The sequence below is a fragment of the Acartia tonsa genome, chromosome 11, assembly GCF_053477335.1.
Source record: "Acartia tonsa isolate MP-2025a chromosome 11, ASM5347733v1, whole genome shotgun sequence".
NCBI lineage: Eukaryota > Metazoa > Arthropoda > Copepoda > Calanoida > Acartiidae > Acartia > Acartia tonsa.
The window spans coordinates 39,245,579-39,264,715 of NC_137270.1; the positions used below are offsets into that span (position 1 = coordinate 39,245,579).

Genomic DNA, 19,137 nt, shown 5'->3' on the forward strand with positions numbered 1-19,137 from the left:
TGTCCAGGGCCTTTTTAAAGCTTTCCAAAATGGAAAACTCAATATGTTCAATTGGTTAGATAGAACTTAAGTTCGTTAAAAAACAATAAATGCATGATTTTGTCACAATAATGATTTTTGTAATTCTTAGAAATTGTGCTCAAGAACCATTTTCCAGTATGGTTTTGAAACCGATTAATTTAATTTCCCCCTTCTTTTAGCTTCTTTTTATTGCATTCTTGATACGCTATCCAAACATATTTTTTATTTAAAAGGCTTCGCTAATATTGAACGTAAATGACCTTGTTACAAATGAATTTATCCAATTATCGTATAGATAAGTTTCAAACAAATTTTCCAATTGTTGGCAATTTTGGCGAAAATGAGCATCGCTTTGTTGCCACGGGAAAAGGGAAAAGTAGTAACTAGACAGCCATGTGACGTCATAAAAACGAGGGAGATAAGAAAAGTGGGGAAACAATCCCCTAAAAAAGATATGGACAATCCCTTTTTATGACGTCACATTGCTGATTTTTAAGACACTTCGTCCAGTTACGAAAAGTAAAACACAAACATTGTATGATTTAAATCAGTAATAGGATATTGTATTTGATTAAAAACTGTGTTGCCATCAACTTAATCAATATTATATGTATGTTTTATTTTCTTTATTATTAACATTAATAGAATGTTGCGGTACATTAAGAAGTAGAATGTCAATACATTTAGTCTCAATGATGATTATTTTTAATGGCAGAAAAGTTTCTCCTTCGACCTTATACCTACATAAATATATCTATAAACGATACATGTCTTTAAAATATTAAGGGGATGGTTCAAAGATGGAAAAATAATGAATCCCATAATCATTAATCATATCTAATTTCACGTCTATTTTCCTATTCCTATATTCCTGCTTTATATGGGTAAAAATAAATACATTTATGCGGGTCTTAGAAAATTATTCTTTGATAAATTTTAAACATAGATGTGCAATTTGCATGTAGTTTAATATTCTGCATTGATACTAAACACTTATAACTACAATTAACTCTATTTTGATAACTAGCGGCTTCACCCCTAGAATCTAGAGGTTGTGTGTTCAAAGAAGGAGAGAAAAAAAGAGCCTGAAAACAATGAGGAAATACTTTAATTAAAAAGAATACAGCCTTATATTATCCAATGACCTATGTGAAGCTTCCTTAAAATGAAGAACTCAATCGGTTAGCAAGATCTTAACGGACAAACAAGAAACCCTACTACTTTTATAATAGGATATTCTTGATTACAGTCTCATTCTATAATACAAAGTAGAACAATGTCTGTCCGTCAGTCTGTCTTCTGTCCGTCTGAATCTTAAGATCTCGGTAACCGCTGAACCGATTGGTCTCTACACTTTTTAGGGGATATAGATACTGATCCTGCGGTGGTTTTAAGCTATTTTGTTGATGGCTGAAAAAGTAAATCAAAGTTTGGGCAAATTTTATGTATCAAATCTATAAAGTTTTAAATCTATGATTCGTTGACACTAAAATTGGGCCCTAGCCCTTATAAAGTGTTTCAAAATTAAGTGGAAATTTTACCTAATAAGTTAAATAAATATAATACAATTTATTTTAACAAAAATCGATATATGAGAGAGAGAGAGAGAGAGAGAGAGAGAGAGAGAGAGAGAGAGAGAGAGAGAGAGAGAGAGAGAGAGAGAGAGAGAGAGAGAGAGAAAAGAGAGAAAGAGGAGAGAGAGAGAGAGAGAGAAAGAGAGTGACAAAGAGCAAGAAAGAAAGAGGAGAGAGAGAGAAAAAGAGAAATAGATAGAAAGAGAGAGAGAGAGAGAGAGAGAGAGGAAAAGATATCTCATTAACCACTGGACCTATATGGTTCTCCTTTAGAATAAAGCTTTTAACAGGAGAAGGGAATGTTCATAATTATGGGGGGGGGGGTTAGATATACCACACTTTTCTGGGATCTTGCTGAGTCAAGTATCAACTGTTGGGAATATCAAAGGATGACTCCATGCAAAATTTGAGCCGGATCCGGCCAAAACCGGCCGTGAATTTTATGAAAAACCGGTTTTTTCCGGTTTTTAAGGGGTATCTGTAAATCGATTCAGCTGGAGCAAAACCGGTTGGAGGTACAAAAAATTTTACTTCACATGAAATTTATCCAATGCAATTGCCTACAAAAATATACTTAATCATCAACTCGATTGGACAACTCTTTCCCCTCCTAAATGTCCATTAAAACCTCGGAAACGGCAAAAATCGCCAAAAATCACGCCTTCGGCGGCGAATAACGGCTAAACGGTCAGCCAGAGGCGAATGAAACATAAATAAAGAAATGTCCGCCTCAAAAAGTTGTTCAACATCAAAGAGATGCTTGAAGTCTCTAAAACGACTCCTTCCCCTCCTTCAAGGGGAAAAACTGAAAAAACGTGATTTTCAAAAGTATGCCCACTTCGTGGGTGTGGGGGGAACTGAACCCGTCACCCCAGGGTCACCAAATATAAAGTCTAGGCGGCCCACAATGCTAAATTTTCACCAAGTGAAAGTCTTGTGTCAATATCTCTTATGAGAAAAAAGTTATTAATTAATTAAAATTTCAAATTGTGATTTTTTGATGGATTTCTTTGATGAAATGACAGGCTGGTCAATTTTTAGGCCATTTTTTGCGGTTTTTGGGCCGTCACGCCCAAACGGTTTGAGATAATCTCACGGGACTTTTTGCCCGACCTAAGTCTGGTTATTTGTGAGGTCTAAGAAAAAAAAATCCCGGATTGGATGAAGCATACCGTCGCTGTGCGCCGTCAAAAATCGCTGGTTGGCTCATTTTGCCCCCTCAAACCCTCACCTCGTGCCATTTTTCTGTGTAAAGATTATAATTATAATCTTTTGCATAAGTCTGATTTTTTTTCCTAGACCTCACAAATAACCAGACTTAGGTTGGGCAAAAGGTCCCGTGAGATTATATCAAACCGTTTGGACGTGACAGCCCAAAAACCGCAAAAAATGGCCTAAAAATTGACCAGCCTGTCATTTCATCAAAGAAATCCATCAAAAAATCACAATTTGAAATTTTAATTAATTAATAACTTTTTTCTCATAAGAGATATTGACACAAGACTTTCACTTGGTGAAAATTTAGCATTGTGGGCCGCCTAGACTTTATATTTGGTGACCCTGGGGTGACGGGTTCAGTTCCCCCCACACCCACGAAGTGGGCATACTTTTGAAAATCACGTTTTTTCAGTTTTTCCCCTTGAAGGAGGGGAAGGAGTCGTTTTAGAGACTTCAAGCATCTCTTTGATGTTGAACAACTTTTTGAGGCGGACATTTCTTTATTTATGTTTCATTCGCCTCCGGCTGACCGTTTAGCCGTTATTCGCCGCCGAAGGCGTGATTTTTGGCGATTTTTGCCGTTTCCGAGGTTTTAATGGACATTTAGGAGGGGAAAGAGTTGTCCAATCGAGTTGATGATTAAGTACATTTTTGTAGGCAATTGCATTGGATAAATTTCATGTGAAGTAAAATTTTTTGTACCTCCAACCGGTTTTGCTCCAGCTGAATCGATTTACAGATACCCCTTAAAAACCGGAAAAAAACGGTTTTTCATAAAATTCACGGCCGGTTTTGGCCGGATCCGGCTCAAATTTTGCATGGAGTCATCCTTTGATATTCCCAACAGTTGATACTTGACTCAGCAAGATCCCAGAAAAGTGTGGTATATCTAGGGGGGGTACCTTTGCACTCCAAAGAGAAATCACCCTTGGAAAAAAATACCCATCTAGGGACGAAACCGCTAGTCTTTAATAAAATAAATACCTACATATGTATTATATCATATCCTTATATTTCAACTTCTTAATATCAAAAGTAAATAAGCAAATATTGACGGATTTTTTCACCTAAACAAAATCGCATCGTGTTATAGACAGCTTTTCGCGGATATTAAATTGAAAATAAACAAAACTTGTCTTAATCTTTTGATTTTTATTTTAATATTGTTTGTTATACGATGCTATACATGATTTTTCTATATGTCAGAGAACCGGCTCTAATCCAGCGGACATTAATTTGTTTCGAAGTCATACTTTAAAGATATTTTTACCGTTTGAATAAGCTAGCTCTCAAATATAAACATCCAAAAAAATTGATGTGTGGATCTAAGTAAACAAATAGAATTATAGTTGGTCATATAAAAATAATTCCTTTGAAAATAAAATTACCTACTATGACAGCATAGTTTCAGTATACGCTAGCCTTGTTTAGTAGTGTTATACTAAAGATAATAATAATCTATAGAACTGTGTTGTCATTCATAAAATGGTCAGCTTTAATATATCTTTATTTTTTATTGGTTCCGGGTTTAATGCTATTTTCAATAAATCATGGCTTGAATGGGTATTCCCTAAAAACAGAGCCCAATCGGTCCAACGGTTAGCAAGATTTTAAACTTAATTCAACCGAACAAGAATATATATACCTCCTATTTCAAAGGTAGGTGATACTATTTATAGATAGATGGATAAATAGATTGATAAATGGATAGTTAGATTAATAAAAGAATGAAAGAAAGATAGAGAGATAGAATGAATATATAATATATAGATAGATAAGTTTTGTATTCAATAGATAGATAGATGATTAAATTAAATAGAAATATTGAGTGGATGATAGTTAGATAGATAATTAAATAGAAATATAGAATGGAAGATAGATAGATAGATAGAATAAGTGCATATGCAGTCAATGATAACATATTGATAAAAGAAGATGTAAGCTTTTTATTCAATGGATAGATAGATAGATAATTAAATAGAAATATAGATGGATAGATATATAGATAATTAAATAGAAATATAAGATGGAAGAGAGATAGATAGAATAAGTGCATATGTAGTCAATGATTACACATTGATAAAAGAAGGTGTAAACTTTTTATTTCATTGATAGATAGATAATCAAATTAAAATAAAATATTGAGTGGATGATAGATAGATAGATAATTAAATAGAAATATAGATGGAGAGATAGATAGAATAAGTGCATATGCAGTCAATGATTACATATTGATAAAAGAAGATGTAAACTTTTTATTTAATGGATAGATAGATAATTAAATTAAATAGAAATATAGAGTGATAGATAGATAGATAGATAATTAAATAGAAATATAGAGTGGAAGATAGATAGATAGATAGAATAAGTGCATATGCAGTCAATGATTACTTATTGACATGTATTGATAAGCATTCATTGTTTAGTAGCGTAGCTATTCTACATTTTGTATTTGTCTGTATGTATATCTTTACATCCCCCCTATTGAAACATAACTGACATATTTAGAACAAATTGATTTAAAACTATAAGAATAACTGATAGCTCCTATAAATTAATTACTTAATATAGAGTGGTCCTATCAAAATAAAACATGTTGCTTGATTTATAAATGAAATGTATGCATTTAAAAATTTTGATTGTTGTCATTCTTGTAACCCCCCTCCCCCCCCCTGCGATAATGTAGTTAATTGAACAAATATAGGGTTAAGAACTTGATAATCATTTTATAATAGGAATGGAGGAGAGATATGATAGTTGGAAAAAAAATTGTAAAACGGAAAAGAGAAGTAGAGAGAAAGAGAGAGAGAAGAAATAAGAAAGGCAAATCGATATTATGTAAACCATTGCCCCTTAAATAATGACTTAAACGATGTCAACAAAATGGCTCCAAGTTTTCTAAGAACTCCCAAATATTCATGGATCTAACAGGATAAGATAATAGCAGATAAATTAATTTACATCCCCAATGATATACACAAAATTACCCCTGTATATTACAATTAGTGGTTGAAACATTTGGATACTCAACGTAATGATCCAACCAATCAAAATTTTATAAAGTCCCCAAAGTTGTTTAGCCAAGGAATAAGAAAACCTTATTGTAAAACTTTAGGGACAAGTGTAATAAACAGGCCACTGTCCCCTCCCTCCCTGCCAAATATTTGTCCTATTAGATACACAAATGTTGTGTTGATAACAATATCGGTAGGGCGGAGTTTTCAAGATAAGGATTAAATATCCCAAAATTCTAGCAGATAAACAATCGTTTAACATTCGAGCAAATAAAGAAAGAGCTTTCCAGTATGGCTTTAAAACCGATTAATATCGGCTGGATTGTATCTGGTTCTCAGACATACCGAAAAAGCATGTATAGCATCGTATTGTAGACAATATTTCACGAAAATTTTAAACTTGCTGATTTTTAAGTTTTTTTCAGAGATAGTAATGGATAAGACAATGGACGATAAATTAGTGTACTTCTCATACATTATACATACCAAAGTACCACCTTATAAAGGTTTTAATTATTTGTATGGACAAAAATTTATTAAAAGTACCCAAAGTTTTTAAGCAAATGAATAATAGAGCACGTCTATAAATCTTGGATATCAGTTTAATTTACATCCCCCATGACCCCTCCATCCCTAGCTTGGTAAAATTTACTCGAATTAGATTCTTAGGACTATCAGGTACAAACGTCTTAAAATTAAAAGAAAATGTCCAAATACTAATACAGGTAAAGAGTAGTTTCACTACTAAAAATCTCTAGAAAAAATATGATTCACAAAAATAAGCATAATGAATCTAGATAAGAGGGGTTAAAAACTAATAAAATTTGTATAATAATATTGTAAATTGCAGTTTCTTGAATAATAAGTTCAGTTTTACAAGACGATCGACTTTAACATGTACAGTAGAGTATGGCTGAAGTATGGCTTCGAAACCTATTATTATCCAATGGATTAGAACCGGTTCTCCATAATACTGAAAAAACATGTATCATATTGTATTTCAAGAATATTGAAATAAAAATCATAAAATCAATACCAGTTAAGTTGGGCCCAAATTAGAATAATTTAATAATTTTTTATTTTTCTATACGCGAAAAGCTGTCTATAATACGTTTCAATATACAACTATTCTTCAATAGAACTTAGTTCTTAAAAACCTCAAAAGGCTTTGCTTTTTTTAAATGTATTCGAATTCGTTGAACTTAACAATCTTTAAAAATACCAAAAAAATACTCCTAATTTGCTTAGGTAAACTAGAGCAAAATATTTTTAAGTATTTTAAATATGCTTAAAAATAGATTATGGACAAATAGAAAAAAAAGGCATGCATAAAAAGATTATTAAAAATATTACCCCCCCCCCCCCCCCTTTATAACGGGAGTGAGACCAAAATTCTTGGAAAGAAATTGAATTTATTTAAGATTTGCCATTGGGTTGTTACACTAGTCCCAAAGTTTTATACCATTTTCTTATTCGTTGGCTAAACAACTTTGGTGACTTTTTATTGAATTTTGATAGGTTTGATCATTTAGTTGAGTGTTTAAACATTTCAACCACTAATTATAATCTACAGAAGGGGTTATTTTTGTATCATTATTGGAGATGTACATCAATTTATCGGCCATTGTCTTATCCCTTTAGACCCCTGAAGATTTGCCTAATTGTTTTTCCTAAGTAAATTATGTTTCCCCAGCCCTCGTAAAATCCTTGCATCTATTATCAGAGTTTTTTGTTCTTTTAAATCTTTTACTAAAAATTATGTAGATTATTTTCATAGAATTAAATAATATAGATGGAAGTATACTTAAATGCTTATATTTTTCTGTTCACATGTGCATTAAGATCTATAAAACGGGTGTTTGGATAGGCCAGGGAAGCTTCCTATTGGTCATTGTTATGTTTTTAAAAATATTTGGGGAATATGAAATAAATACCTTAAAGAAATAGGTGGGAATTTTCTTTTTTAGTCTATGAATTATGGGTTTTTCAAACAAAGGAGTAAGTTCCTGTAAATAGATATTAATAATGATATTTACGGTTAGGTAAAGCTGAATACAGGAAAGCCTTTTAGGGCTATTGCTTCTCAAATGGGCTAGAAGCAAGTACTTGTTCATTACTCGTTTAAAACAGCCTAAAACCTGCACTAAGCTAAGACTACGCTTCCCTGAAAACTGTTAACACATAGGTGTTTTTTAAGAGATGTTACTATACATACATACAAAGATACATCACATTTAGGATAAAAGGGCCAAAGAAAAATTTCTAGAATAAGTACTTTAAAGCGAATAGTCTATTTTCTTGGTGAAATAAATGTTTTACAAAATATAAATCAATCATCGACTACGCTAGGTAAGAGTAGGGTAAGGTGAAACGGGGACATTTTGTCCGTAAGTAGCGCAGCAATAAAACGTAGAAAAAAGTGGGGCTAGAGAAACTGCGCAACAAGAAAGATAATAGACAGCTTTCTGCCGAAGGCCCTGGCTAACAAAACTGGTAATGATTTTATGATTTTTATCTTAATTTTCTTGAAAATTGTTTGTATTAAGATGCTATACATGAATTTAGTATGGCTAAGAACCGGTTCTAATCCGGCCAGCGGATATTAATCGGTTTCAATGTCATACTGAAAAACTGAAATACAATGAGGACACTATTTTTATAATCGTTCGGACTAATAAACAGTTATACCATAGTTATAGAGTCCCTATGCTACTTTGACTCCTGTAAAACGGTCCTAACTAACATTTTAACTCGAATATTATTATAGAGATGCTTTGCATCTAAAAAGAAAGCATTTTAAAGGATTAGGAAAAGCCCTAGATAAACTTTAGTAGCATAGCTACTCTATAGTTAGTTTGGTAGATATGTCCATACTTAATTAAAGTCTGTTGTATTGAATAATGATAATTATACAGTGTAAAAATATCTCCTTTGGCTGAAACTGTGAAGGTTTAAAGTTAGACCTGTTTATGTGTCAAGGCAGGGGCGTCCAAGCTTTTTTTTTTGGGGGGGGTAAAAAATTTTAGGGGGGGGGGTAATCCGTGTTTGGGGGGGGTAAAATGGCGCGCGAAGCGCGCCGAAATTTTTTTTTACCCCCCCCAAAATTTTTACCCCGGGGGTAAAATTTGATTGGGGGGGGTAATTACCCCCCCTAAAGTCTGTTGGGGGGGGTAAATACTCCCCCCAAATCTGTTGGGGGGGGGTAATTACCCCCCCCAAACTAATTTACCCCGGGGGTAAAATTTTTGGGGGGGGTAATTTAATTATGTAAAAAAAGCACCTACCTAATCTATTAAGTTAATAAGTACTATCCTATAACATAAAGTAGTAAGTAAGGTTTATTTGACTATAGCTTCAGATTTCATTACTTTTAATACTGAGTTCTCCTTTTTAGGAAAGCTTCACATAGATCCCATGATGGTTCCACACTATTATAGGTCAATCCTTTGAGTGGTTTTAGGCTATTTTTCTCCTCCCTTTTTACCCTTTAGAAAACACGAGTTCTTAGATGCTAAGGGCGCCACTACTATTCAAATATATAGTAGTATCTCATTCTTTAGAACATAAAAATACAATAATTAACTCACTAACCAATGAACCAATATGATTATACTTTAAAGTGAAGCGTCTTATAGGTCCTGGTAAGTTTTATAACTAGTTTTGAGACACCCTGACATCCTCCCAAAAGAAATCGCCTATAGAAATTCTTTTTCATTATTTAATGAAATATTTAATTTAGTTAGGTATCTATTTTATGGAATCTTCAGTGCTTTACAATTTTACATCATAGATCCCCGGGATGGTTTTAGCCCTTATAAAGGCCCAAGCAAATAAAACATGATCAAACTATTAAATTTTTTGTTATCATGGTTAAGAACTGTTTTAACTGGTTGGACTATATTGGGGTATAGTCCCTTTTGTGGCAACGCTCTTTAAGGGGCGTTTCTTCGTTTTTTTCACACAAGCTTCTCTCCTATTTCTAGCCCCTGCGGGGGGCCAATTGCTTAACCATGTGGGGCAATCACCTAAACCAATATAACCTATCCTAAATTAAACTATCAAAAGCCATTTTTAAAATACGACAAATTGCCCCTTAAGGGGCGTTGCCATGATGCAAATTATGTAAAAGACAATAAAAAGAGAGAGAAACTAAAGAAAATTGGAATTTTAACAACAATTAACCAAAACAAAAATATATTCCAATAGAAAAATTTTAAGAGTTTCAGTTAGGGTACATCAATTTGGGGGGGGTAAATACCCCCCCCAAAAATTTTTTTTTAAAGAACATTTATTTTGGGGGGGGTAATTACCCCCCCCAAAATGGTTTGGGGGGGGTAAATACCCCCCCCAAAATCGTTGGGGGTGCCTACGGCACCCCCAAGGTAGGGGTAATTTTTTTTTGGGGGGGGTATTGTTCACAAAATTTTGGGGGTGCCTACGGCACCCCCAAAATCGTTTGGGGGTGCCAAATGGCCCATTACCCCCCCCCCTTGGACGCCTATGTGTCAAGGCATATTATTATTGTCCTCGCGCAGCAGAAATTACTTTTTTACGTCTCTGGTAAAATTATGACAAAATTGAACCCGAAAAATTGTGCAATGCGCGATTAAAACAATTATTCAAGTAGTGTGATGTATGTATGTCTGATTAAATCTTGCTAACCAAAGAACCGATTGTGTCCTTCTTTACGAAGAATCTTTATGTAGGTCAAATTAAGGTTAGGCCGACCTATTGCCCCATATAAGATACCCCATAAAGAATAGCAAATAGGGAGGGAGGGGACATTGGACTGTAAATTACACTGGTACCCAAGGTTTTATAAACAGTATATCTTCTTCGTTTGCTGGAACTTTGGACATTTTAGTTAAATTGGTAGGCACAAACTAGTAGTGCCTAAACTTTTCAACCACTAATATTAATCTACAAAGGGGTTAATAATCATCATAAGAGATGTTATATGTATCAATTTTTCGTCCATTTATCCCTTAAGATCCATGATAGTCACTTTCAAATGATAAATAGGTAAAGTAAAAAGAAATGGCTAAAAATAATAAGTGTAAAATATAACGTGATGAAAAAATTTGACTCAAATTTTTTGACAATTTCTTTAAAAGTTGAAATAAACCTCTCTCCGTTCGAATAAAAATATTTCAAATCTCTAATGAAACATGTTTTAAAACATTCAGTTTAGTTATTAATTGCATCATATTATTATAGACAATTTTCTGTAGATATTAAAATAAAAATTGTTATATTAAAACCATTTTGTTAGTCCTGATGGACCGAAGGCCCGGGCTAACAAAACTGGTATTTATTTTAGGATTTTAGTGAAAAATTGTCTGTATTTCGATGCTTAACATGATTTTTCAGTGTGGCTGAGTTCTAATCCAGCGAATATTAATCGGTTTCTATTATTGATATTAATATGTCTATTTAGAGAAAGGAATAGAACAATGGCAGATAAAAACAATCCATCCCTATTTTCCTAATATTTACATTGTACAAAAAGTTCATAAAAATTGACGAAGGATTAATTTATCTAAATTGACCAAACCCAGTTTCCCTGATTTATACATATACAGAACATATACAAACAATTTTCACTTTTTTTTCTCAGTTTTTTTCTTCACACCATTTTGCAGCTAATATTTGGAGTTCAATTTTTTCAATTCTTTATTTTATTTATTTATTTGAATTTTACATATGAAGGACGCATATGTTTAATGTTTATTGTTAGACAAAGACAATTATATCCAATAGAAGCTTATTATCTTATACGAGCAGCAAACTGCATTAATATGATGTCAATCTGTTTGTCTGTCTTTATGTTTGCCTATGTTTGTCTGTCTTCATGTTTGCCTGTCATTATGTTTGTCTGTCTTTATGTTTGTCTGTCTTTATGTTTGTCTTTCTTTCTGTTTGTCTGTCTTTATGTTTGTCTATCTTTATGTTTGTCTGTCTTTATGTTTGCCTGTCTTTATGTTTGCCTGTCTTTATGTTTGTCTGTCTTTATGTTTGTATGTCTTTATGTTTGTCTGTCTTTATGTTTGTCTGTCTTTATGTTTGTCTGTCTTTATGTTTGTCTGTCTTTATGTTTGTCTGTCTTTATGTTTGTCTGTCTTTATGTTTGTCTGTCTTTATGTTTGCCTGTCTTTATGTTTGTCTGTCTTTATGTTTGTCTGTCTTCATGTTTGTCTGTCTTTATGTTTGTCTGTCTTTATGTTTGTCTGTCTTTATGTTTGTCTGTCTTTATGTTTGTCTGTCTTTATGTTTGTCTGTCTTTATGTTTGTCTGTCTTTATGTTTGTCTGTCTTTATGTTTGCCTGTCTTTATGTTTGTCTGTCTTTATGTTTGCCTGTCTTTATGTTTGTCTGTCTTTATGTTTGTCTGTCTTCATGTTTGTCTGTCTTCATGTTTGTCTGTCTTTTTTTATGTTTGTCTGTCTTTATGTTTGTCTGTCTTTCTGTTAGTCTATCTTTATGTTTGTCTGTCTTTCTGTTTGTCTATCTATCTGCTCTGTATGTATGTATGTCTGATAAGATCCCTTAAACGACTGGACTGATTATTCAAAAATTTTCATAAAAGTTTAAAATTAATCCACAGTTAGAGGGTAGGGGCGAAGTCATGAGTTAAAATAAATAGTAGCAAACTTATTAGGTATAATTAATAGTATAGGGGCGAGACTGCAAATATTTAGCCCCACAAAATTCGGAATTTATTCCCCCAAAATAAGGAATCCCCCCCCCCCCACTTAAGAATTTGGCATCTAGACCTAAAATTTGTCTTCTCACATACTTTAAATGTCTTTGAAATAACACACACCCCACCCGAAGGCGTGTTAGGTTAGAAAAAACCCCCCGCAGAAACGGTTTACACAGGATGTACTGGGACCTTATGGTGGTTTCAGAACATGCTTTCCCTAAATTGAGTTAGTAGCTTCCCATAGTAGAAAATTTTAAAATTACTTTTGGTGATCAAATATTACTTTTATTTTTAGACTACCTTCACCTAACCTGCTTTATTGTCTTATTTTGTCTTTCATGTTTATCATGCAAATTCGCTGACATTGCAGTTGAAATGACATATATTGGAGCTTTCTAAAAAGGTCTCTAACATTTTTCTAGCTCTAATACTTTTTTAGATATCTTATTACAAAGTATTGCTGTAAAATCATCTTTTATACAGCAAAAAGTTGAAATATAAAATTAGTTATTTTAGAGAAAATTACAAGTATCTTCATGTAAATCTTTCTAATATTGCTCCAAATTGACCAAATTGGACAGTTAAGGTGCCTAAAACTATCTACTTTCAATGGACAATCCAAATACATAGTTTGTAAGACTATATAAGCTAATAGGAGCATGCTGAAGGGATTTTTAAAAATGCTAAAGGAAAAAATATTGCCTATTTTTAAAAAAAAATTGAAATTTAATCGACTTTAGAAAAGATTTTAAGGTAAGTTATGGTGTATAAAGTTGTCACTTTGTAATTAGAAAGCCAATAAAACACAATCATCTGATATTTTGAACCAATAGAAACATATCTTAAGAAAAATAGACATAAACATTGAAAATAAACCAAAAATTGGTTAGAATTTTAATCATTTCTATGTAGGTTACAAATGTAATCTACTAATTCTAGTAATTTTTTATAAGAAAAGTTGATTGGCTTTTTAGATTTTTTATAACCTTATGGAACAAAATTAGTTTTTGCCACCTTAACTAAAAAAACATAGTAATTAAAAGACTTTTATGGATGATCTCACATATATTAAAAAAAACAATTTATTCTTAGGCCACATTTTTTTTTTGTTGATAAACACTATTAAGTACTCTAAACTAGTGCTGAGATTTTTAAAAATAATAAATCATAATTAATTATGAGTTTATTGTACCTTAAAACTCCTTTTACATTATTAAAAATGCCTTAATAGTGATTTTTAATTAAAATTAAATTACATTTGTTTCTTTGATATTTCAATTTAGCCTTCTCCTGTTGACTTTTAAAGTCTCAAAAAGTGTGGATTTGGATTGTCCATTGAATGTAGATAGTTTTAGGCACCTTAACTGTCCAATTTGGTCAATTTGGAGCAAAATTAGAGTGATTTATATGAAGATACATGTAACTTACTCTAAAATAACTAATTTTATATTTCAACTTTTTGCTGTGTAAAAGATGATTTTACAGCAATACTTTGAAATAAGATATCTAAAAAAGTATTAGAGCTAGAAAAATGTTTGAGACCTTTTTAGAAAGCTCCAATATCTGTCATTTCAACTGCAATGTCAGTGAATTTGCATGATAAACATGAAAGACAAAATAAGACAATAAAGCAGGTTAGGTGAAGGTAGTCTAAAAATAAAAGTAATATTTGATCACCAAAAGTAATTTTAAAATTTTCTACTATCGGAAGCTACTAACTCAATTTAGAGGAAGCATGTTCTGAAACCACCATAAGGTCCCAGTACATCCTGTGTAAACCGTTTCTGCGGGGGTTTTTTTCTAACCTAACACCCCTTCGGGTGGGGTGTGAACAAGATACAAGAAAAATTATTGTTCAAAATCAGCGAAACCTAAAAACCAACCAAAAAACAAATAATTTAGAAAAAATATGAAAACTAACGGGAAGTAAAAAGTGTTTTTTTTAAAGCTACCACCCAAAAAACTTCAATTAAGTATATCATTTTATACTTTATTTTAAACCTTCCTCGAAAACTATTGTAAAAATTATTTTGTCATGTATCTTTTTAATTAACTAATGGATAAGCAATTTTATCCAAAAAGCAAAATATTTTACCTAAAACTTTGAAGCGATTTGTCCAGCGTTTACGAGATCTTTTAGGATATACACACAACTTACTACTGTGTGTAATAGAATTAAACAGACACTGAATTATAGAGAAGCTTCACATCTCAATTTAAATGCTGAAAAGTTGATTATTTTGACTCCTAGAGTTTTGTCTAGCGGAGTTTTAGGTAGCAAATAAAATTTTAAACATGGTCATTTTCAGATTAAACATTTCTGTTTGTTTAATCGCTTTTTAGATAAAGTTGTAAAAAGTTAGTTTGTCCTTTAAGATCTCGATAACCGTCAGACAGAAAGGTCCTAGTAAGTTTTTAACTATTCTTTCTTTTGTGAGGGGGAAGGAAGGTTCCTACACCCTCCGAGGAGGAATTGCCCCTAAAAATAACTCTCGACCACTCTCCCAAAAAAATTGTAGGCCTATCTTTGCAAAATTATTTTGTATTAATCACCGATATGGGGTTAAAAAAATTCGAAGGGTGTTTGTGTGTGGAGGGGGGGGGGCGGGGAGTTTGGACAAAGTTACCTTTATACAATATACCCCCCGCACCCCCCTTATATCTTGTATGTGTCAAACGGTTGTTTGTTTTCCTATGATTGATACATTTTAACATCATTTCCCATGCCTTTTTTACTTGTACAAGACAGCATGCTTTTGTCCTTCCAAGGAGCTGAAAAATTGTCATCAAACCTGGGGTTACAAAGAAGGGGAAGTGGGTATTAGTGAAAGCCTCTTTTTTGCGTAATAACGGCTGTGCATCTAGGGGCCTTGTACTTGAACAGGTAGGTAGGGGCAGAAAAAATGTATCAAGACTTAAATCTAAAGATAAATAAGCATAAAACTATACCGGGACCTGTGTAAAAGTTTCCTAAAAAGGTGAATTAATTAAAGAGACACATATCTTCCTCTAAATTAAATCTGTGATAGGTAGCTTAAATTGAATGGCGGGAGGTTTCTGTACCTCTCTCTTGATGGAAAATAACATGTATGTCTTAATAATGGATTTGGCTTAAAAATCCCTCCTTCTCTTCCCCAAGAAGCACTTTAACCCGTTTTATCATGGCTTTCTAAAGTTATCATTTCAATATTCACCAGGTAGGGAGGGAAAATTGGACTGTAAATTATGCTGGTGCCCAAAGTGCGTTCCTTTATGTATTGGCTTGAAAATTTACAAGGTTTTTATTAAATTCTGATAGGTTGATGCAAACTAGAAGTGTCCAAACTTTTCCAACAAAAATTTTAGCATACAGGTGTAATTTTGTTTATCGTAATTTAAGGTACACATCAATCTATTGTCTTTATGATCTTTGAACTTCTATAAGGGAAATATGTTTTTCTTGGTCACTATTAAAGATAGATTGCTGAATTTTATTGTGATGATTCTGCAGACTTAAAATATATTCCATAACAAACGTTGTCTGTCTGTCTATCAGTATGAGCTTTTTCTACTTATGGATGTTGTCATACTTGTTTTATTTTATATTTTCGAAGCACTTTTCCTATCCATAAGTCAGTCACAAATATGTCAATTTTATGAAGGGGAGAGCTATGCCCAAAATATTTGGCGGGGGCACAATTCTAGAAATTCTTAGGTATAGTTTTTCATAATTTCAAGAATATGCCCTATAAGTCATTATATTTAAATATTATTTTCATTTATTTGAAATGCCTATTTTTTAAGTAAATTAAAAGATAGACAAAAAAAGAGTTATTTTCGATAAAAAGTCTCGTTATAAATAAAGATATTAAAAACAGTGCTCTGCTCACCCCTTCGAATGACTTCGCTCACACCATTGAAAAATTCAGGATATTTTTAATTGTATGTTTTCATCTTTGTATGTTGGTATCCTTGTTTTGATATTAGCTTGTAACTTAATAACCTAGCTAGCAGAAAATATGATTAGAAATATTATGGATATCGGCCATGGGGAGTTGGATTTTACACATTTTATATGCAACATTCTTATAGGGGGAAATTTGTAAAATAGGTAGTTGCATAATACTATAGTAGCTTCGCCCCTAGCCTTAAGGGACCACGCCAAAGAAGAGTAATAAGGGTACTAATCCTAGGTAATTTGTATTGTATTTGTATAGTCCAAACTTTTCTAGGTTGTATTTTTTTATTATCAAAATCTTTTACAGTAAATAAAAGAAATAAAAAGATAAGATAAATTGTACAAAAAAACTATTGGGAAGCCATATTTTAATCACTAATAATAAGATTTATGTTATTTATTTCAATAAAAATAAAACTAACATTGTCTGCCTATCTCCTTTTTTTTATCTCCATTTAAACTGTTACTTGTAGGTTTAGCAAAGTTAAACATGTTACTTGTAAGTGCAGCGCTGCATCTTCAAGTAACATGGCTTTAAAAAATTGGAGCTATAAACGATTTTTTAGCTTTTTATGGTGTTTTTAAAGAATTCCGGATTAAACCTTTTGGCCCTTAATAATCCAACAAAGTTTTTCTTATGTATCCTAAAGTTAAATAACAATCATTAAATAAGTATATGAAAATCTATAGATAAATTTGAAACAATTTAAGGCTTTAATTATACAATATTGTCTAATAAATAGGGATAGTTTAAAAGGGAAGAAAAGGCCCATGCAACATAGGTAAATTGTATCCAAGCCCAAAAATGTTGATATTTCTAAAGGCTAGGGATGCAGCCGTCAGTATGATATAATAGTTATTTCTCGCATCGTATTATAAACGGCTTTCCGCGGATATAGAATGTACAATTATGAGATTAAAACTAGTTTTTTTTCCCCCGAGGTGCCGAAGGCACCGGCTAAAAAAACTGGTTTTAATCTTATGATTGTACATATTTATATTCGTAGAAAGCTGGATATAATACGATGCTAGACATAGTTTTTTCGTATGGATAAGAACCGGTTCCTATCCACCGGATTCGAATAAATACGAGAAATATAGATAACCAAAATATGTTATTGATAACTTATCTAGATTTCATATTAAAGTTTTTAACACTTAATTTATATTATAACAAGAACAATAATGTCCAGAAGAAGCAGAGCATTATAAAACTGGATCTATGTTTAGATACAACAAAGAAAAGTACAGTAAATGAATATGACAATCTTTTGAAACTTACTATAAACAAGAAAAATATTGTCAGTTAACCTACGAAACTTACAATGTAAAACAGGCAGAAAGACATACAATTATTTACAGAGTAGATGTATTAGTTATTTATCGCATCGTATTATAGACAGCTTTTTGCAGATATTAAAATGAAAAATTATAAGATTATATTTAAAACACAGGTTTTGTTAAATCCAAGGGGCCGAAGGACCTGGTTAACAAGACTGGTATTAATATTATGATTTTTATTTCAATATTCGTAGCAAATTGTCTGTAATACGATGCTGTACATTAATTTTCAGTATGGCTGAGAACCGGTTTTAATCCAACGGATATTAATTGGTTTCGAAGCCATACTGGAATAATCATTATTGAGACAAAATAAAGTTCTATATTTTAGAAAACAAGCCTATGTAGTATGTATGTCAAAATTTAGACAAATGTTTTGTATTTATGTTAAGAGAATGTTTAATGCTATTTTTAATAAATCAAATTAAAACAAACTTACCTAACAGCTCGGTTTGCAAGGGCTAGAGCCGGTAACCCCAGCAAAAACAGTAATTTTAACATTTTCATTGTTTTTAACTTTATTTGTAAATTCACTTTATCCTATATTATAACTTGTATGTCACTATTTCAAATTCATTTTTTAAAATAAATTTTGTCACAGTTTAAAAATCACGAATTTATATTTGTCACAAAAATTTCATTTTAAAATGTCACTTTAAAATATAATTTTTCTTTATTTTTTCATTAGTTTAACTATGTAGAAAACTCACTTTCTGTGATGATTCCCCCGGTTTATTCCAATGCTACATTAAGAAAAAGGAATTTATATCATTATCATTATGAGGGAAAAATCGCTTGAATTTTAGTATAAATTTTTACTATATAAATGTTCGAACGTAGCAGAAGGCTCAGCGCTTCGCAAAACAAGAAGCGACGAGAAACTAAATAAAAAGGGGGGACTCGAATCACCCCCCCCCCCCCCCCTTACTCCCGATAACCCCATTCCCCGACTTTTGACGTGAACACATGTTTTTCATCTACACACATATGCGCCCCATAAACACTTCTTCCCCTAGAAAGGGCTGGGGGGGGGGGGAAGAGCGAATCTTCTTCAACAACTCCTCAAAAGTTGCGAAAGGGGTGGAGAGGGGATTAAAAGGAAATGGGGAGAAGTTATAAAAAAATATATGGGGGGGGGGGGAATAAGATGAAGGAAGATCTCGATCATAACTATTTTCGGATAGATTCACCCCCTCTCTTTCTCCATTCCCTTTGAACTGGATAGTTCTGGATTGTCTATTCCAAAACTTGTTAGCGATAAGGTGTTTATACAAGTGCGCCAATGTTTTTTTTATAAAATTGTTAAAAAATGACATCTGTTTGGTTTTCC

General features: G+C 32.4%; 1 protein-coding gene across 1 annotated transcript in view; it reads right to left on the reverse strand.

Moving 5' to 3' along the window:
• LOC145332112 (vascular endothelial growth factor receptor 1-like) overlaps positions 1–18,698 on the reverse strand; it is a 106,089-nt gene extending 87,391 nt beyond the window's left edge. The window contains exon 1 of the mRNA XM_080177052.1: positions 18,247–18,698. Within this exon, the coding sequence (XP_080033178.1) occupies positions 18,247–18,314 (68 nt within the window). The 5' untranslated portion in view covers positions 18,315–18,698. The remainder of the gene's footprint in view (positions 1–18,246) is intronic.
• Positions 18,699–19,137: the final 439 nt, after the last annotated feature.